This window comes from Triplophysa dalaica, chromosome 19 (assembly GCF_015846415.1).
Source record: "Triplophysa dalaica isolate WHDGS20190420 chromosome 19, ASM1584641v1, whole genome shotgun sequence".
NCBI lineage: Eukaryota > Metazoa > Chordata > Actinopteri > Cypriniformes > Nemacheilidae > Triplophysa > Triplophysa dalaica.
In genome coordinates, this window is record NC_079560.1 from 13242790 (window position 1) to 13265256 (window position 22467).

Sequence of the window (22467 nt, forward strand, 5' to 3'; positions counted from 1 at the left end):
ACTGCTTTATCTTGAGAACTTTAGTTTAGCTTTATTCAAATAATATGTAGTTATACCACTATGGAGTGTGCAAATTGTGCCGATTATGGCAATGGCATCCCTAAAACGTGTATTTTGGAATACTGTTGTTGTCTGGAATGAAGATGAAGGTTCAGGAGAAAGTTCAGAGCACATGAAGATCTACTGGATGAACCCAAGTCAACAAGGACGTCAGATGTACAGTAAGACATGGACTCTTTCTCTGAGTCTATGAACATTTATTAACGGGAATAGTTGATTTTAATAGTTGATCAACTGGCCTCACGTCAGTCATTCATGATGCAGTATGCGCATGCTCCACATCTTCGCGCCCGTTTTTAGTCTCATTTCCGGGATATATTCCTTACCGTATATCCGAATCTTTTTATAATGTCCTTGTTTTTCAATTTTAGGTTTTAGATCTACTAAGAGTAAGATGCAGAATAGCTGGATTTAAGTATATCAACAGATTAGTATTGATGTAACGGTGAACGGTGTGGAGTCAGAACAGCAGAAAGATTCCGACACACTATAACTGTACGATTCAACAATTTCAGATTTGATTTTCGAACATCTCGATGATGGAAGCCATGGTATATATTAAGCCGTTAATATCTGTTATACAAGCTTTGTTTTAAATTTGTAATGAAAAAACATCTCTGAAATGTAACAGAACGTGACGGAGGCAGAAAAAAGCGAGAGCGCTACACAAAGGGATTTTGGAACTATACGTGCCCCTTATGGAGTAAGTCCTGATTTTACATTAGTATTAAATTAGCATAATATTATAAGTATTGGTTATATATTAGTATTATATGCTCTGTTACATTATTATATGAATTGGCTGCTATTAGTTGTATTTGTTTGTTTTATATATGTATGACCTGTAACATTATCAGGTTACCATATTATTATTTACTGTTTTGTTATCATTTTTAAGTCTGCAAGTCTTCTGCCACTTCATATTATTTTGTCAGTCTTCTTAAAATGAAATTCTATTCAGTATGTGCCAGTGATTTTAATCAGTTCTGATCTCAATGTTTTCAAGGTTTATGTTCAATGTGTTGACAACCAAGAAGGTCAAGATGGTCAGATCGTGTTTGACCTGCTGTCATATCGCATGAAAATTCTGGACGACACTTTTGAAGAGAACAACGCACTACTACAGTGTACTGAACAGGTAATGTTAACTGTGATGGGCAGAGCAGGATTACTTAGTTATTGTCTTTACTCATTTTGACTCATTATGTAATTTTCATTGTACTTTAGTTGTCAATCCAGTGTATGGAGAACCAGGAAGGCCTTCAAGGGCTAATTATGTTTGAAGATGTGTCATATACCATGAATGTCCAACCTCTTGATGACCCGGACATTGATGATGAAGGCATTGCATTTAATATGGAAGACATTTAGGACTTGAAAGTGCACTTTTGTATGAATGAATGAAGAAGTGGACAACATTAAGGAGTTTCTATGAGGCACCGCTACTTTACTTAAAAATGAAGCAAATTATATAATATCACATAAATGTTCGAAGTTTTACTAGAAGCACAAACGGTTCATGAAGTTAAATGGACAATGAATGAAACATTTATTTCAGTATTGAATGTTTCAGTGGAAGTGTGTTTACATACCAGTAACATTTCTGTATTCTTGGGAGCAAGTGCAGGAATGCCAAACACATCCTTGTGTTTTCTTTAGTCTTGAGATAAGATTGTGACCTTTTGTTATGCGTCTGATATCATTTCCCCTCATCTGGGAAACCTCCTCATCTTCCAGAACTGTGAACCTTAATTGTCATTTGGGACACAACTAATAAGTAGGTTGTTAGATACAAAGAAGGAAACGTCCTGTAGCCTATTGAAAATTTTATATATAGAGGATTAAGTAAGGGATAATGTAGAGGCAGCTGGTTGTTATGCAGAAATAAGCCCCTACAGTGTGATCAGGACCCGAGGCCAAGCTGCCTTATTTCACATTATTACACGGCGCTCTGGAATACTTGATTCTGATTGGCCATTTGCGACATTCCAAGGGTTGTTATTATCATATAAAAACCACTCGAAACAAATACCACCCAGCAACCTGGATGCTGCAAATCATTTTGACAGGTACAGTTTAATATTACACAATTTTAATCAGATATATGACAGTATATTTACAAATGATTAAACCAAATTGAATGTTCGTGACATTTGAACGTCGTTTCTTATCGAATGTTAATGGTCTGTATTCATTAAAAATGAGCTAATAAAGTCTTAATAAAACTCACATTTTGTGTCCAGTTTTTTCTCATGTGGTAAGTAGTCGTGTAATAAGCGGTCTAATGTACAAGCAGCCGGCTGTTTTTGCGAAATAAGCCCCTTCAGAATGTACAAGACCGATCTGCTTTGCGTCTGTGGTATGATTTGACTAAGACCGCCCGAATGTATACGCAAGTAAGGTGGGCGTACCTGTCAGTACAACCTGATGTCCATATATGGTAAGAGGTGTAACATTTCCGTCACGCGCTTGCAGTGTTGGACCAATCACTACGCACTGGTTTACTAGTCAATCATAGCACACCTCGCTTTTCAGAGCGATGAGCTTTGTTAAAAATGTGTCCATTTCAGAGAGGCGGGGCAAAGAGGAGATACAAACATGCACGGTATGTGGAAAATACAGCGCTTTTAATCATATAAAGACACTGCATTACATCTGAAAAAACAAAGATATTCATTTTAGCCGTGTCATTTGACCCCTTTCAATGATACTAAAACATGTGAAAATTTCAAATGTGAACTGATGCTTTCTTTCTATCATAAAATAATTGATGGTTCATGTTTGGACTTGAAACATGTTTTAAAGGAAGCAGAAATGGTCTGGGTGGAGTCTGTATGTGAACAGATTTAGAAGATATCCCATTAAACAGGTTAAATTTTTTTCCTGACAGTGGCACTGCTTTATCTTAGGAACCTTAGTTTTGCTTTATTCATGTAATATTTAGTACATTACATACAGTTTGTAGTGTATAAGATTCATTCTGCCTATTATGGCAATGGCATCCCTAAAACGTGTATTTTGAAATACCGTTGTTGTCTGGAATGAAGATGAAGGTTCAGGAGAAAGTTCAGAGCACATGAAGATCTACTGGATGAACCAAAAGTCAACAAGGACGTCAGATGTACAGTAAGACATGGACTCTTTCTCTGAGTCTATGAACATTTATTTATGGGAATAGTTGATTGTAATAGTTGATCAACTGGTCTCACGTCAGTCATTCATAATGCAGTATGCGCATGCTCCACAACTTCGTGCCAACACGTTTTTAGTCTCATTTCCGGGATATATTCCTTACCGTGTATCTGAAGCTTTTTATAATGTCCTTGTTCGTCAATTTTAGGTTTTAGATCTACTAAGAGTTAGAAGATGCAGAATAGCTGGATTTAAATATATCAACAGATTAGTATTGATGTAACGGTGAACGGTGTGGAGTCAGAACAGCAGGTTTTTGTTAGATTCGAGCACACTATAACTGTACGATTTAATCATTTCAGTTTTGATTTTCGAACATCTCGATGATGGAAGCCATGGTTTATATTAAGCCGATAACATCTGGTATATACGTTTTTGTTTGCCCTACATTCATGGTCAACTAAAAAACATATTTGAAAATGTTACCGATTGTGAAGAAAGCGAAAGATGAACACAAAGGGATTATCCGTACCCCTTCTGGAGTAAATCCTTATTTTAATCCAGATTTTGTATTAGTATTATATATTATTAGTATTGGTTATATTAGTATTATATGCTCTGTTACATTATTATAAGACTTTGCTGTTATCAGTTATATTTGTTTATATTATATATGTATGCCCAGTTACATTATTAGGTTACCATATGTTTACTGTGTTGTTATTAGTTATAAGTCTGCCAGACTTCTGCCACTTTATTTTATTTTGTTAGTCATCGTAGCCTGTTAACTGTCACCCGTTCCGTATACGGGACACCTAAATTTGCGTCAATATTTTGCATGTAATTTCTCATCGAATCATGACAAACTATATATCATTGGAAAGGTCTTAGACTCTTTTTTGTTTTTGCAATAATCAGCTACTTTTCTTTTTTCAAACGAATTCCAAAGAATTCATGAGTTACCGCCATTTTAGTTTCAACATGCGTTTTCATGTGTAGGATCAAAAAGGGCTACGACAGTTATTAAGATGAACGCTGTGAAATTCTGTTAAGTATGTGCCAGTGATTTTAATCAGTTCTGTTTTTCAATGTTTTCAAGTTTTCTGTCCAATGTGTTGACAATGAGGAAGGTCAAGATGGTCAGATATTGTTTGACCTGCTGTCATATCGCATGAAAATTGTGTACAGTGTACTGAACAGGTAATGTTAACTGTGATGGGCAGAGCAGGATTACTTATTTATTGTCTTTACTCATTTTGACTCATTATGTAATTTTCATTGTACTTTAGTTGTCAATCCAGTGTATGGAGAACGATGAAGGCCTTCACAGGGAAATTGTATTTGAAGATGTGTCATATCCAATTTAACTCCAACCTCTGAATGACCTGGACGCTGATGATGAAGGCATCATAACTGAAATAGAAGAAAATGAAGACTTGAAATTGTATTAATGTTACAGTACTTTGGTTGTTTAGGTTAAAATGTGAAAAAGAAGTAATTTTTATGAGTCACTTTGCTTAACGTGAGGTGAACTGTATTGTTGTCATTGATTTTAAATAAATTATTTTATTTTTAAAAAGGATAGTTAATGAAGTAAATAGTGAGGAAACAAAGAACATATTACTTTGAGTGTTTAATATTTCAACTGAAGTTTGTTTACCTTACAATAACGTTTACATATTCTTGGAGGTGTACGTCATTCTCGGAGGCGTTTTATTGGTCTTTCGTGAGAGTATTCCGATCGCCCTCTCTGGCTACACTGGACATGTGATTGGCCATCCCTTCAACCCCAATCAAATCCTAAAAGAATTACGTTTCGTCTTTTGTGTCAGGGTATGGACTCATGCTCTGACTCCTTTACTCCATGTGTTGCGTTTTGTCAGAGCATGCTGCTTGGATCTTGGCCGACACTCTGGTTTCTAGTCTTGAATCATGTTACTGGTGTCAGGATTTACACCTATGTCTGTTGTTCTTCTAATGTATACATTAAAATGATAAACTTCATGTTGTGTGATGCATTCTTTGTTTCAGTACTTTATATACACCTGTTACAGCTTATATAAAGAATATGAAAACATACCTGGTGTGGTTCTTGGTTTTGAGATTTACTATCCATGTGAAGTACACTTCTCAAGTTTGCCATTATTTTTAGCAGTTAAACCACATTTGTTGAGCACCATGTTACCTCAAGTGCAGAAACTGTCATCTACAAACATCCTTAGGATGATACATGTACAATACGTTTATTGTGCTGATATTCAGTGGCATCACTAAAATTATTATCTTTGATTACTGTTGTCTGGAGTGAATTTGGATCAAGAGAAAGTTCAGAACGCATGAAGTCAAGGTCTACAAGATCAAAGTCCACAGACAATGTATTTTTATTTTTAATGAGACGAATGAGATGAAATCTTCAATTCAACATGTACAAAGACATGACAAACATAACCACAGTAAATATGTAGCTCTCTGCGTTAAGTATGACCACAAATTGACAGAGGTGGTTAGAGTAGCCAAAATCTTTACTAAAGTAAAAGTAAAAGTAACTATAGAAATTGTTACTCAAGTAAACGTCTAAAATATTTTTTAGATTATATTTTATTAAATGTTTTTTAATTATTGTTATCATCATAAGCATATATATTTGCAATATACACACAGAGTATAATAGACAAACACAGAAGAGACAAACATTTCTTTAGTTCCAATGTCAATGTAGCCTAGTACAGTCATACGTCCAACTCGTTTTGTACAAGTTGACCGTGTTGAGCATGAGAAGCCATCACGTTTAACAGTGTAAAGAAGTCAGAATGCATGACATAGCATGACACCCAACCTTTAATGTCAAGCCCAGTCTAAGTCCTTTTTCTCTCTTCTTGTGGGAGACAAACTTTGGTTGCTCCAGTGTGTTGTAATCCAAACAGATAAACTTGATTTTTCAGATCAAGCAGCACTGAAGTCTGGCCTCTATGTCTAGGCATGAAAGTTCTTGTTTTAGTCAAAGTACTACAGTAGGTTTGTCATGAGGGAAAATCACTACAGGCCTAATTGTGTTTAGTAAGCAGTTTGAAGCAATCCACTGTTAGTTTTAAATGAAACAATAAAGCCTAACTATGAAAGGAACTGAGAATCATCTTTGTGGTCTATGGAGTTGCTTGCAGTCGCAGTCTGCATTGAGGTATTATAATGGTAGCATGCAAATCATTCTCTGTCATCTCTCGATGGTTTTGAGTCAGATGGTTAATGTCATGCTGTAGTTTGCAGTGCAAGCCGAAATGCAACAACATTGTGTGATGCGGTTAAAATTATGTTGGTTTTGATGTTTCAATTGTCAGAGACTACACGGAGAATCCCTGTTCCGTTACACCCAAATAGACTTCTCTTTAGTCTCTCTTGCAGTCATATCATGTTTAGTACTGGAAAAGATAAATATGAAAACCAAACGAAATGGATTACTGTTTTTTAATCAAGAGAAGAAAACTGGAATTTATTTCTAGGTAAGCAAACTCAAGTAATTCTGCTCTAATTCTGCAATTTAAAGCTAAGAAGAAATGAATCAATATGATACGTTTTTAGTGGTGAAGTATAGGAATATGAAAAGCATTTTTAAAATTAGCTTGAACAGAATTGTACAATATATGACTCACATAGTAGGAGAAATTACTTTATCTTTTTTTGTTCTGTTGAACTAAGAACACATTTTGAAGAATAATGAACAGCAAACAATTTGCGGCACTTTTTAGTACCATTGATTTTTTCCTACTATGATAGTCAATGGGTGTTGAGATCTGTTTGGTTAAAAGCATTATTCTCTGTGTTCATCAGAACAAATACATTTACACATTTGGAACAACTCGAAGGCAATTAAATGAGGACAAAATTTTCATATTTGGGGTGAAGTTTCCCTTTCATGGATTGTATCAATCCGAGGTTGAGTGAAATATATGCACATATTCTAGGTCATTTTTTTTTTACCAACGGTTGGGTTTGTTTATATTTTACCCAACCATTGGATAAAATAACCCACAAATTTTTAAGTCTACGTTCACAGAACATGATTTTCTGTACAAAACTATTATCTTTGATTCAATTTCATTGTAATTTTTGAATGTAAACGTTTCATACAAATCATCTGGCTCATCAGATTTTCTTCGCTATATTCACGATTGCTGCTTGTTTTTATGTTGATATGAATTTCAACACAGATTCACACAGGCCTTATTTTATCTAGAATATTGTGTGTAATGTTGTCAGACTCATTAAGGAAAAAAGCCCAACTTTCAATGAGTTTTTACGGCATGTACAATCCTTTCAGATTTGTGTCGATCGATGTTGAAGCTCCTTGATCAAATGCACATGCGCTATCAAAAAAGACCCGGATACACAATTTGTTTCTTCCTGTTTTGTTTTTTGACTTCATTCATAATATTCAGCGAGATAATATAAACGAAACACCAAGACGTTGTGAAGGCAGCACAATTGTATCACTTCTTAAGTTAGAAAACTCAACATTTATCAATATGGTAAGACAGAAGTGACACAGAATGCTAACAATGAAACTTTTCTGAGTCGTAATATTGTGTTTACGTATAGTCGAGTTTCTACTCATGGTAACAAAGTAATCTATCAAATAAAGATTAAAAAGTTTTGTTTCTTATCAAATAAGGGTTCAACCTGCTGCAAATCAGTTAAACAATCTGATTCTCAGGAGAAATATGTCCGATTAAGGGAAGACAATGAGGTTTACGACTCGACAGACATAACATGTGGTTTACCCGAACAAGTTCAGGTATGACAAAGACATAATGGTTTTAACATCATATGATGTTATGTTCTATATGTATGAAATATGATCTGTAAACTTTTGTTTTCAGATTTCTGTCCAGTGTCAGGAGGACCCTGAGGGTAACAATGGATTCATAATATATGACATGGAGGCCATTCCTGTTGCCAACTTCCTGTTACCTTCCAAAGCAAAAGATCATGCTAAAGATGAAGGATAATATAAATAACTTACAAAAGAAAAAACACACAAAAAAACAATTTTATATTATTACTTTGTTAAAATTATTATTATTCATGTTGTTATTACCTACAACAACATTGTGTATTCTTTTGTGTTATGGTCTCTGTGAACTGGATGCTCCTATATGGGCAAACATACTTGGCACCTAATCTCTTTCTGTTTCTGATTAATTAAATTAATTGTATTTATTAATTTGAACTATTAATTAAAATAAAAAAAATATTTATTTGACTAATATTTGTGTCATCTGTTTCATTTCGTCTCATTTTGTATGTAGGGTTCACTACCTTTTATGTGCATTGCGCAATAAATAGCAGGCGTAACATACAGGGTTTCTGCCAATCTCATATTAATCTTGAGTACCTATTGAGTAGTATTGCATACTTCGCATGCTCGAAGATTATTTAGTTTGATCACATTTATAAAAGATAGATACAGCTTTAGGATTGTTTCCTAAAACAAAAGGCTCATGCGGGGGAGAGGGGTAGGCTGAACCAAAACACGTGCACACCCATTGTCAACAAAACACATACATCAGTTTCACTCATCGCAGGCGGTTCATGTCCGGCATCTTTTATAGCTGGGACGGTTCCATATATCAGTTTCAAACAATCTCCAAATCCAGTATTATATCCACATTTTATATAATATTCTTCACCCAAATGCAGTGAACAAACAAACACCTTAACTTCGCAAACGTATGCTCTATCTCTCTCCTGCACACAAGTGAAAGTGACGTTTGCGCATGCTCCTTCTCCTGCTCTCATGTGGCCGTGCCGAGTGATTTTCCGGAGAATTGTCCAATACGGGACTATGAAAAGTTGTTAAGAAACAGTTTTATATGTTCGAAAAAAACTTTCCGAGACCTGTAGGATCGCTGGGGGAGTGTATCGAGCACAGAAATACTACGTAATACGCCAAACTCGTTGTTTGACAAGTTGACCATGTTAAGCATGAGAAGACAGCACGTTTAACATTGTAAAGAAGTCAGAATGCATGACACCTCGTTGCAGGAAAGCTTTAAATCAAGAAAAGAAAACTGGAATTTATTTCTAGGTAAGCAAACTCAAGCAATTCTGCTCTAATTCTGCATTTTAAAGCTAAGAAGAAATTAATCAATATGATACGTTTTTAGTGGTGAAGTATAGGAATATGAAAAGCATTTTTAAAATTAGCTTGAACAGAATTGTACAATATATGACTCACATAGTAGGAAAAATTACTTTATCTTTTTTTGTTCTGTTGAACTCAAAAGAACACATTTTGAAGAATATAGGACAGCAAACAGTTTTCGGCACTTTTTAGTACCATTGTTTTTTTCCTACTATGATAGTCAATGGGTGTTGAGATCTGTTTGGTTAAAAGCATTATTCTCTGTGTTCATCAGAACAAATACATTTATACACATTTGGAACAACTCGAAGGCAAGTAAATGAGGACAAAATTTTCATATTTGGCTGAAGTTTCCCTTCAATGGGTTGTATCAATCCGAGGTTTCAATGAGTTTGAAAGTTTTTACGGCATGTACAATCCTTTCAGATTTGTGTCGATCGATGTTGAAGCTCCTTGATCAAATGCACATCTCTATCAAAAAAGACCCGGATACACAAATTTGTATCTTCCTGTTTAGTTTTTTTGACTTCATTCATAATATTCGGCGAGATAATATAAACGCAACACCAAGACGTTGTGAAGGCAGCACAATTGTATTACTTCTTAAGTAAGAAAACTCAACATTTATCAATATGGTAAGACAGAACTGACACAGAATGCTAACAATGAAACTTTTCTGAGTCGTAATATTGTGTTTTATCTATAGTTTGAGTTTCTCCACGGTAACAAAGTAATCTATCAAATAAAGATTAAAAAGTTTTGTTTCTTATCAAATAAGGGTTCTACCTCCTGCAAATCAGTTAAACAATCTGATTCTTAGGAGAAATATGTCCGATTAAGGGAAGACAATGAGGTTTACGACTCGATAGACATAACATGTGGTTTACCCGAACAAGTTCAGGTATGACAAAGACATAATGGTTTTAACATTATATATGATGTTATGTTCTATATGTTTGGAATATGATCTGTAAACTTTTTTCTGATTTCTGTCCAGTGTCAGGAGAACCCCGAGGGAAACAAGGGATTCATAATATATGACATGGAGGCCATTCCTGTTGCCAACTTCCTGTTACCTTCCAAAGCAAAAGATCATGCTAAAGATGAAGGATAAATATAAATAACTTACAAAAGAAAAAACACACAAACAAAACATTTTTTAATTAATATTTTAAATTATTATTATTGTTGTTGTTATTAACAACAACATTGTTTGTTCAATTGTATACTGTTTCTATTGTGTTATGGTCTCCTACAATTAAAAGCAATTCCGAAAACATGGATTTATGGACACTATCTGTAGGATGCGTTTAGTTTTGGATTGGGCTTCATTGTCCATTGAGCAATTTCTGTCACAACCCTTTGCAACCCAACTGCTATACGGCAGCAGTCTTTTATGCTCCAGCCATCAAGATAAACTGTAAAGTTAGCAAACACCTCTGTCCAGTTGGTTTGCCTTAGACAGGAACATAGCTACTAAGGATAATCATGAAAAAGCATTCATGAAAAAACACACAGAAACTTTTAAAACAGTTCCTTTCTTTACTTACAAACATATTTCAGAGAAGACACATGTAAATGTCAATGCAAATACACAAATTAAGTGACATAATCAGTACCAAACTATCCTTCATCTGTGGCAGATCACTGATGATATGAAAAGTCAAAATGATGCAGAAATTGTCATCATCGATTCCAGAAAAAGCAAAAAAGCTGCATTTTACCTTTTTAAAGTATTCCAGAATAGCTTGAACCCCATTCAGTTCATTATTCTTCGGACCACGTCTATGGTGGCTTTAATGAAAATAGCGTTGTCTCTGATATAATTTTTTTTCTTCATCTCCTCGTGGGAGATGAACTTCGGGTAGCCGAACCCCAACATGCTGTCATCCAAACAGCCCCCACGAATGCTCCCCAGAGCTCCTGGCTGTGGCCTTTGGAAGTTTTTCCAGTTAGGATCCGGGCTGAAGGTCTCTTTGATGTGCTGGGGTTTGGTGAGCGCCGGGTCACTCTGATCCAGCAGCGAGAAGGTGACGCGGTACGGGAACGGCCATTCCAGCAGCCCGTCATATTCTCCCGGCAGAACTCGAATGTAGATGGACAAATATGAGCCCTCCCCACTGCCGTTCCCATTGAGAAAGGCGGACAGTTGTAGACGGTATCCATAGTTATGGGAATAGAATGGGGGACTAAACAATTCCAAGCTCCCTTCAGTCCTGCTCTTGGTCTCCTGCAGTCGTTGGCTGTAGTTGGTGAGTTTCCAAAGCAGGGTTCCATCCCGGCACCCGGAGAGTTCCTCCACTCCACGCCGGAGTTCCCTGAGCTCCAATCTCTGACGGTTCACCAGACCACACAGAAGAGACAGGTGGGTGTGTGTTGCCTCCTCAAGGTGTTGTTCCACTGCGGTTTTTGGGCACTGTGAGAGGAACGGAGACGAGATGGTCATAATAACAATGCAATTGATGTTTAGATTTAAACACTTTAGTAAATATGGGAAAGCATTTGATTTTAAAAGTTGAGTGAAAGTTACAACTAAATTGTTTGCAGATAAATTCCTATTTTCTCAGCATTTATTTGCTCTCATGTCATTCCATGTCCCTATGGTTTTTTTCCTTTCATGGAAAGAAATACAGTTTACTGTCCATAAAATTACAAGTTAAAGGGGGATCTGGACTGTTTTTATACACCATTTTATGTTTGGTTTACCTCCCTTGTATTTCTAAGCAACACCTAAAAATATGAATGATCTATTTCAATGTTTTTACAAAAATCTACACATTTATAAAACTAGGGAACAATGTACTATTTATGAGCAATTTTCCAGACCTGTATTTTGAATTGTACATGCGTCTGTTAGGGTTAATGGAAAATCCGTAAAATTAACAGACCAGTTCAAATTAACTACCGTCATATTTTGTTTTTTTTCAGTATATATTTTTTTAAATAAATTAAATGTAGTTGACCAATTCAATAACATTCATGTATTGTATGGTTTCAATTTAAGTAGGACCCTGGTTCTAACACATTACACATGGTAATATCAAGATCATACCTTATGTTTGCAGCCAGCCTCTTTAAATGGACAGATCACCGTAGCACCGCTGCACCCTTCCTTTACATGAGCCATGACGCTCTCTCGGGTGAGTCCAGGTGTGCCGCACCTACCAGGGCACTGCACAGGGAACTGTGGACACTGTTGCTGATGATTCTGTGAATTACAGAAGAGAAGCAGGTCCCCTTAAATGGAATTCAACCATGTTGTTTCTACAGTAGCCCTAAACGGACAAACTTCTCTTTCGTAAATACGCAAACTCCTTCAGCATGAAGCGAAAACGTGACAACATCTTAGTTCTGTGTCAACCACCGTAGTGCTTCGAAAGGGAGGGGTAAGAGGTGGACTGAGCCATTGGTTGCAATTCACAACCTCACAGCTAGATGACGCTAAATTTCATACACCGGACCTTTAAGAAATATGTGTTCCCGTAGCTGAAATGGCAGGTGATCACCAGTGTTGTTCGACAAAGAACAAACAAACCAATCAAATCTGCCAAATGTAATATAGGAGGAAGACTGACCTGAATAGTGTCATAGAGAAACTCTTTTCGGCAGTATCTGCAGGGCAGCTTGCGTTTGGGGCACTCGGACACGGTGTGCTGGGTCAACAGTCTACGCATCACACGTGCACCACATTTACTCTCACAGTATACACGTTCCTCTGGACAAGCATCCTGATGACTCTGTATGAGCACAGACAGACGGTACATAATATTTATAAATATTATAAATAAAAATTGAAAACTGTGGGTAATGAGTTAAAAGTAATTCATGTTATTGCATTAGATTACAGTTGTCTATTAAGATAGCATTATACTTACATTTACCATAATATCAGAGCTGTTTAATTGATTATTTTACTTACTGACAAGTCAGTTAAAAAATCTGAACCAAACCTGAGCAAAACATTATTTTGGGACATCCTATTTTGCTAAAAGGCTGTTTAAATACAGTAAATACATTTTTGTGTTTGTGTATTTATAACTCAGTGTATAAAACAAAAAGTCAATGGAACATACCAATTTAGACAAACGTGTTTATTTACTAAATGATATAAAAATGTAATCGCAAAAAGATGTTTTCGTGATAGTTACGTTTAGGGTTGTGCTTAGAAAATACCATTAGATCAGTATAAAATCAATAGAAGTATATGGCCAGTCCTTAAAAAGACACTAAATCAAACCTATGTTTATGTGATGGTATTATTCTAGTGCTATAGAGTCTGTGTGTCATCAATCACCTACAGAGGGCGACAAGGCTTTCTTCTTCAGGCCTGTGCATTAAAAACTCAAAATAAAGTGTTACAGCTATCCAAGCCTGTTTTTTTATATTTTGATTGACCCCACAATATCAAGCAGTAGGGTTGGATGTCTTTGCAATTATTATCAAAGCGTGTGACAATTGATTCTCTAACACCAGACTAAAACATAAACGATGAGAGTAAGTAAATAATCAAGTGCTCATTTAATCGTGTACATTCCTGTGGTATTGGCTGACCTCATATGCCTCTCCGGTGAACTCTTCAGTGCAGTGATCACAGTGCAGTTTTCTCTTGGCGCAATCGTGCTGCATATGCTCGGGCAGTTCTCGTCTCAGCAACTTCAAAGAGCATCGGTTCGGACACGGCACCACGTTAAACTCACACACGGACAAATGGGCCTGTAATGAATTGTACTCATTGTTATTTTATATACCAGTATGAGTGGACATTTTTATCAGGACCCTGACCATTTATTTTTAGTTACAGGATCCTGTCACCTGTTTTCTGGTTTTGTGATTCTTTGTGATTCTCCCCCCTAAAGATGAACATACAGCTGTTGAAAAAATTAAGAGACCATTTCAAAGACCATTTTCAGTTTTTCTGAATTAACTATGTATGTGTTTAGGGGAAAAAGAATAATTTTAATTTATTTTGTGAACTACTAACAGTATTTCTCTCACATTTCAAATAAATATAGTGAGTCTATTTTCCTTTATTTGCAGAAAATAAACATTGGAGAAATAACAAAAGCAGTAGAACAGAAAAGAAGCTCTGTGATGCTCTATTCATCGTTCATATTTACTTTAAAGCAATACAACAGTAATATTTGTACATTTATTTATTGGTGGAGGTTGAGGAGATTCCTCTCTTCGATGTAAAGCGATTTTAGTACCAGGAAAGCGCTATATAAATGTAATCAACTATTATTATGTAGGAAAAGTTGGAAACAATATTTAGGTGATAACCTTGAATTTAGTTTTCATGTGTTTTGTCATGCTGTCAGTCGTTCACATTTCTGTTTGATGGCTTTGTCACTCCTGAGGTTTGAATTTGTCGAAATTCAACAGACACTGGACAGGAATGGCCACAATACATCTAAAAATTTGGAATGGTCTCTTCATTTTTTCCGTGACTGTATATGTTTGTGTGTGATTTTTTTACCTGGAGTAGCTTGTTCTGTGCGGACCAGCGGCAGCCCTCCTCACTGTGAATGCAGCGGATGGGCAGAGAGAGAATCTGCTGTTCCAGCTCCATGTCTGGAAAAATCTAGTCAGAATTCCACGTTAATGAATGTTTGTGTAAGACACACCTTAAAAACACATCAGTCACAGCAATGTCTTTATTTAAACAAAACTGGTAAAAAAACACCTGTTACACCTGACCAACCACAAATGATGCTACATATAAACATGGCTTATAGACTACACTTAATGTTGGCTCATTGACAAAATAATAAATACGCTCCCTCGCTTTGGATAAAGGTGTCTTCTACATGAATAAATCTAAATAGCATCCAATACCTTTAGCAATCACAAACAAAAACACTAAAGCAATTTGTATAGATGTCTTAAAGTTACATTAAAAACAGTTTAATGCAAAAGAGTGCAAAAGAGTTTAAACTGTGTGGTTATTTTGGTGCAGTATAGCATGACTAACATGTTGCGGTAAAGACTGGTGAAACGGAAATGTGTTCATTCAATTTGTGAGGAGAGTGATGTCAATCCATGTATGATGCAGCAAAACAACAAACACATAACAACATGACACAGCAACAAAGCAAAGAAGCTAGGATGAGTTACAGTAAACCACTCAAAATACGTGGTACGGATACAAAATACGTGAGGTCGAATTTATATTTTAACATGCGGAAATTTCAGGTGGGTTAAAGATTTATAACAGTGCACTCACTTTGGCATAATCCAATGGCAGATGGTCCTCTGGGCACTTGAACACACCTTCACTATTGATATTCAACAGAAAAAAACAACAAAGTTAAAATTCAGATTATAAATAATTCACATGGATTCACACAAATCATTGTTGCACGAGCTATTCAATAAAGAAGCATCATAGTTGATGTAGTGTACTTTCATGCTACACTTTGGTTAACTTTCTACTTGTGCAAACAATAACACTCAGGGCTCCAGACTGCGACCAAATGGTCGCATTTTGCGACCAAAATTTGAGAGTGTGCGACTGAATTTTACATCCAGTCGCACATTTGCTACCAGTAAATTTGCCTCCCCCACCCTCCGTATTTTTTTATACATTAAACGTGGAAGGGGCACGTCAATGATCAATGAAATGAGCAATGAAATAATCAATGAGACGCGAGCGCACACGCACGCAAACACACACACACTCGCACACGCACACACACACACTCGCAAACATACTCATGAGACGCGAGCACACACTCGCGTTTCATTGAGTGATGCCTGTCTGTGAGGCGGCCAATGCGTGTGAGAAGAATAGGAAATGGCCACTGTAAGTGGCTAAAATGCGTGGAGGGGGAGGGGCCTAGAGATAATCGAGCGCGCGTAAACATCTGTGGGAAGGAAACGGAGACAAATATCATCACAACCTGATATGTGACCCTGGACAACAAGACCAGTCGTAAGTCGCACGGGTATATTTCTGACAAAAGACGAAAATACATTGTTAGGGTCAAAATGATCAATTTTTATTTTATGTCAAAAATCGTTAGTATATTAAGTAAAGATCATGTTCCATGAAGATATTTTGTAAATTTCCTACCCTAAATATGTCAAAACTTTATTTTTGTGAGTCGATCCCTTAATATCGCGAACAAAAAATGGTCAGAAACATGCCTACAAACTTAACTCGCTGCTGTCCGCTCTATGAAAACTACCCATTCAAGTTTGCTATCTATGTAAAGTTAAGAGATTCCGCTTTCAAGTTAATCTACTCTCTTCTATGTCATTACAAGGGTAAGCCAATAGAGAGTGTTAAAACAAACCTGTTTCCTCTTAGCAACGGCCTGCTATAGCGTCTCACGTGCGCAGCGTACACAATCCGTCATGATCGCGCTTCAAAACATGGATTCTGATGGAAGCGCGTTTGCTCAATCTAAACGCTAATGACAGCAATAATTTAACGAACCTAGTAAATGATTGTTTCGCAAATCATTGGGAAGATAATACAGAATGTCCAGAGACCGGCTTGACATAAGGGGATGCCCCGGAAGACGACGAATTCAATCAATGTTTAGATCGCTTCGACTCCATGCCATGAAGGAATACAAAGTGTTCACTGCGGACTCAGAATTCAACACGCTTGAGTGGGAACATTTTTCAAAGTTCAGGTCAGTCAGTCACATACGTTCTTAAATACCTTCTTTACAAAGTAGTGGTTTTCATGAGTTGTTTATGTCAAAGTTATGCCAATTTTGCTTTGACAAAATGTAAACAAAACATCATCTTAGCATGTAGATCTGCCTCTGTTAATGATGACTCGTGGCCAGCTCAAGTGTAAAATTTTATATGTTCCTGGAGAATTATTTTTATGAAATTGTGTGTGTATACAGTTTAAGCTGTGGTAAATCAATGGTGTAAGTTTCATTTATTTCCCATCATTAGTAATATGCGTTGCTAAGGACTACTTCTGGAAAACTTTATAGGCGATTTTCTCAATATTTTGATTTTTTCCACTCTCAGATTCCAGAATTTTAAATGGTTATATCTCGGCCAAATAGTGTCCTATCATAACAAACTATATACCAATAGAAAGTGTATTTAGTCAGCTTTCATGTGGTGTATAAATCTCAATTTTGAAAAATTTACCCATAAGACTGGTTTTGTCGTCCAGGGTCACATATGTGCGTGTGTCTGAGCTATGAGCAAGCGAACTATTGATTCGTTCATCCGACCTGCGGCTAGTGTACCAGTGCCAGAGTCTACAGTGTCACCATCGGATGATGATGCAGATTCAGAGGTTGGTGTGGCGAAAAAAAGTCACATTGTAACTGTGAAATGACCGAAAGGTTACTAAGCACTTTGTTACTAAGCACTTTTTTTATTCTGAATGTATGGTATTTTGTTTACTATATGTACTGTCATGACAGCGATGGTGCTGTCAGTTTACCTTGTTGTTGCATCTTCAAAAGTGCAGAATAAAATGTGACACTGAATTTGAAACAGAACATTGTAATTTCTGCATCTATTATTAAAGTATTTATTAGTAATACAGTGGAAATTAGTAGATTTGGTTAGCATGTTGATTTACGGTATGTGCCCCTACATTTTCTGGTTGTGCCCCTAAAATTTTCTGTTGGGGGCCACTGTGCTCCTGGTGAAAAAAGTTAGTCTGGAGCCCTGACACTACATGTGCTGAAATACCTTCCGTGCTGATATTCATACAAGATGAACAACGACTTCTAAACATCCCTAAAGCTGACAGACCGCAATCTAAGAGATATTTACCTTTTGCACATCTACACTCTTATTCATAACGGAATGCAGCAGTCACATGAACTTCATTTATTTGATTCATGTCTGTACATTATAGCTTGTGGGTTGAGAAGCAGTTCAAAAATGATGCTCCACCGTTATAAAGCACATCTTTACAGAAACGTCAGGGAGAGAATATCACAACCACCTCCCACACCAAAAATTGAAATTGACATCTGAGTGTATCATCCATCTGGGATGGTGACGTCCCGCAGCACACGTGATGTGAAGTATCAGTACAACCCTCACATCACCGGAATATTAATAAAGCTGTGACATTTACAGTACATGTGACACACGTCACAACATTTTGAAGACAGTTTTAGGAGTCTGCATTCTTCACAGAATAAAAATATGGCTTAATTATTAAGACAATAATGATGTGTATTCATTTAGTCATTTCAACAGTAGATTTACTCATGAATGCAGCTGACAATTTTAATAAAAATGGGCTTAAACCCTCAGCATCAGCATCTAAGGAGGTTTCTGTATAAAGATTAAATCTCAATATATATACTTTTTGAATAATTGATTCAAACTTCTTAACCTATAATTTACTGTAGCTTGAAAAGCACATGTTAGAATAAGATTGGAGAATGCTGTCAATCACTACAATGATAACATCTCAGAACAATAAGTGCAGTTGTTTGTTAACAACACAACATTGTGTTTTGTCATTAGGGCCAGTAGATGGCTGGAATGCCAAGAATGGACCATAACCCACAACTGGGTTTCCTAAAGAAACGGACCCACTGCATGCCTCCTGTCCACACCACATCAGTTATTTTAAATGTAGATTTCTTTATCGTTACAAATAAACAACGCTGCCAACTACAGTATTGTCTTTCATTATACTGTCATCTCATCCCATTTGAAGTTGGCACAATTTGAATGTAAGAAATCTTCACAGTTAAATGAGGAAAAAGTATTTCTAGTAAAAAAGACCTATGTATAATATATAGGTGAATAAAAGGTAAACATATTTGCAAGCATATGTAATTCCTTGTCAATTTATGACATGATAATTTCAGCATCGAAATCCAATCAAAATCTGTATTAAAATGCAGGTAACTGCACAAAAATCATTTAACTTGTCATATGGGCTAATCATAAATCTGAAAAATTCTAGTGAAATACAGAAAAAGTATTTGGTGTCACTGAAATCTCTGACATCCTGTTCAGCCTGTTTGGTTATTCATGTCAAAGTACCAATTACGTAATATTTGAATTTTCACATACTTTGTACCGAAAAAACATACAATAAGAACAATTGTGTCTATTAAGTTGTTTAAAACACATATAAATCCTAATAATTCAGAAAATAATAATACATCTTTTTTATGACATCAATTTAATTTTTTATAATTAACAATCATAGGCCACTAATAGCTCTATATATATATATATATATATATATATATATATATATGATACATCCACAGCCCAATTAAGGTTCAGATAGATGTTTTGATGAAAGTTTTTAATGTATAACTTTTTTTTTAATGTAGACTCATGTAAATGCACTGTACCCTACAAATGGTTTGACCTTCTTCTGCTATGTGGGAGTGTATCTCCCTCAAAGTACACCAAGTAAAATATGTTTTTGAACAGACAATTTAACTTTATAAAAATGTCAAAAAACACAATTTCAAGTATAATATGATTATGTGCATATTTATAACCTTGTCATAATATTAAGATGGGCATGCACACGTGTAGGCTATTCAATGTAAGGAGTATTTTTGATTAGTTTTCACTAGATGATTTCGCCACTTTTAGTCATTAAATCAAATATTATGTCGAAACTAGTATCTTAAACGTTTCTGGAAAACTCAAGATAATTATTGTATGCGCATATTTAGGTCACTTCACAGTACAGAATGAAATCTGTTAATGGAGATAATTAGCTTACTAATACTAGCACACTAATAGTTGCAGTAAAACATGCATTAAACAATTAAAAATACATACTAACAACATAATAACACATTTACTTAGTAGGTATATATCAAGGACTACTTTAAATTTAAATTTTATTGATTTGTTTCGCCCACACGTTCGCTTTCATTTTACATTTGTATTGTAGCCTATTTAAAAGAGCATTACCTGAGATACTCCTGCAGACAGGTGTCACAGAATCTGTGACCGCAGGTGGACACCTGAACAGGTTCCCTCATCGGCTTACTACACAAAGGGCAATAAAATCTCCTCTTCGGTCGATCCAGAAACTTTAAATCTAAACCTGGCATAATGCGTGTATAGATACCAGCTTCAGTTGACTTAAAACAGAGCCGATCTTTATCGTGTTGAATCAAACCCGAAGAGAGACGACTCGAGTCGAGAGACGATTTATTTGATACTTTTTTAACGACACGAACTAGGCAAAACAATGGAGCTTTCACGACATTTCCGTCTTCAGTAAGGTAACCTCTGAGCGATAGGAAACGTTCACTCGCGCACCTGTCCGTCTTCTCTTCTGCCCGCCCACTGGAGAGAAATGGGAGGGGCTTAACGTATGGATTTAATATTTAATGGCTCTCTGGGGAAATGAATGAAATGATGAATACACGATATTGTGTGACTCTTTAACCCACTTTGCAGTGTTAACAGATAGCACAGATCCACTATTATGTGATACTTTTTCACCTCCCCAGGGACTTTTCGTTATTCATAAGGTGAAGCTTGACAGATAAGTATTCATCCTTCGCTTAAGGTGTTGTTGATTCACAAATCACATTCAATAAAGGACCAGAGTGTCAAATTGGACAACATTGAGAACATTGCATCATAAGAATTGATTTGAGTGTTTTCTGTAGTGCATGAACAACTTCTAGACAGTTTCATCGAAACAAGTTTGATCCTGCAAAACCAGTTTGACTTCCTCATTCCACACGGCAATAGTTATGTTGACCTTCTTGTGTAAACCCAGACAGCATAAAGTACACGGTGCAAAGCATACCTGAGCACATAGCATAGACTTGCTGTAATAAGTTCACTGCACTTATCTGTAATGATGCCTCTGGTGCTGTGAAGATCACATGTCTTTTGTCCAGCACCTATTTGGGGATGAGTAACTGAAAAATGAATGATAATTGTGACCCTGGATCACTGAACCAGTTTTAAGTAGCACGGGAACATTTTTTGTAAAAGACAAAAATACATTATATGGGTTTAAATTAGGGATTTAAATTCTATTATGCCAAAAATCATTCAGATATGAAGTAAAGATCATGTTCCATGAAGATATTTAGTGAAAATCCTACCTCAAATATATAAAAACTTTCAGAGTTTTAACCGGTTGTATCAATATAAATCATATAAATCATTTATTCAGCTTTCAGATTATGTAAAAATCTCAATTTCAAAAAATCTACCCATAAAACAGGTTTTGTTGTCCAGGGTCACAATTGTTTGAAGATGTGTAGTGTTAAAAATGATTCTTCAAATAAGTGTCAGTGTGTCAGGGGTAAGCACTGCCTTTTAAAGGACAGTTCACCCAAAAATCTGTCATCATTTACTCACCCTCGATTTGTTCCAAACCTGTATACATTTCTTTGTTCTGATGAACACAGAGAAAGATATTTGGACGAATGCTTGTAATCAAACAGTTCTTCACCACCATAGCAGGAAAATTACAATGGTTGTCAACTGTGCCCAAGAAGCGGTCCTACATTCTTCAAAATATCTTCTTTTGTGGTTAACAGAACAAAGAAATTCATAAAGCAAATGTTCCTACTATGGAAGTCAATGGTGGCCAATAACTGTTTGATGCAAGCATTCTTCCAAATATCTTTCTCTGTGTTCATTAAATCTATACTTTACCTCATTCGTAAGTTTATTTATTTTTTATTTAGCCTTGTTTTGCAAGCACTGTTGAGCTTGTGCAGAGGCAGCAGCTTTTGCCAAAGGGGAACTGGAATCCCCTGGTTGGGCCTGGGTTCTCCTGAGGTTATTTTTCTCGATTGGAGTTTTGGGTTCCTCGCCACCGTTTGCATATTGTTTTGCACTATTTGCCTGGCCGGGAGGGGCTGCTTTAGAATTTAGACATAATTAATATTGCATATAAGAACTTATAGTCTGTTTAATATTTGACCTGTGGTTCTCTCTCCTATGTGTGCTTTCACTGTGCGTGTGTGTTTGCGTCTATGTCAATGTGTGTAAGTATGTATGCATATTGTGTGTGTGGAGCATTTGTATGTCTGTCTTTTGTTGTTTTCACCTTTTTCTTGTTTTTACAGGTATATGCCTTTAGTTGTTTTGTCTTGTATTCAATGTGTCTCACGTGCAGCTGCTTTGTAACAATGAAAATTGTAAAAAGCGCTATATAAATAAAGTTGAGTTGAGTTCATCAG

The 22467-nt window shown here is 36.1% G+C and overlaps 1 protein-coding gene and 1 long non-coding RNA gene across 2 annotated transcripts; one reads left to right on the plus strand and one right to left on the minus strand.

Moving 5' to 3' along the window:
* Window positions 1-6558: 6558 nt before the first annotated feature.
* Window positions 6559-8350, plus strand: LOC130408470 (uncharacterized). The gene is made up of 3 exons (XR_008904755.1): window positions 6559-6689; window positions 7859-7981; window positions 8067-8350. It is a non-coding gene; the product is annotated as an uncharacterized LOC130408470 (long non-coding RNA).
* Window positions 8351-9786: 1436 nt separating this feature from the next.
* On the minus strand, window positions 9787-20555 carry traf4b (tnf receptor-associated factor 4b). The gene is made up of 7 exons (XM_056731995.1): window positions 20222-20555; window positions 15555-15606; window positions 14808-14912; window positions 13883-14044; window positions 12907-13068; window positions 12384-12539; window positions 9787-11747 (listed from the first exon to the last, which is right to left on the minus strand). Exons 1-7 carry the CDS (start codon window positions 20362-20364, stop codon window positions 11091-11093), a joined length of 1437 nt encoding a protein of 478 aa, XP_056587973.1. The 5' UTR covers window positions 20365-20555; the 3' UTR covers window positions 9787-11090.
* Window positions 20556-22467: the final 1912 nt, after the last annotated feature.

Bases quoted from the DNA above. Each gene is read 5' to 3' on its own strand.
- traf4b (XM_056731995.1), bottom strand. From the start codon at position 20,364: ATGCCAGGTTTAGATTTAAAGTTTCTGGATCGACCGAAGAGGAGATTT. The intron at 14,045-14,807 runs GTAAAAAAATCA...AATTCATTACAG, and splicing joins CACAGAACAAGCTACTCCAG to GCCCATTTGTCCGTGTGTGA. The intron at 13,069-13,882 runs GTCAGCCAATAC...GTGCTCATACAG, and splicing joins TCACCGGAGAGGCATATGAG to AGTCATCAGGATGCTTGTCC.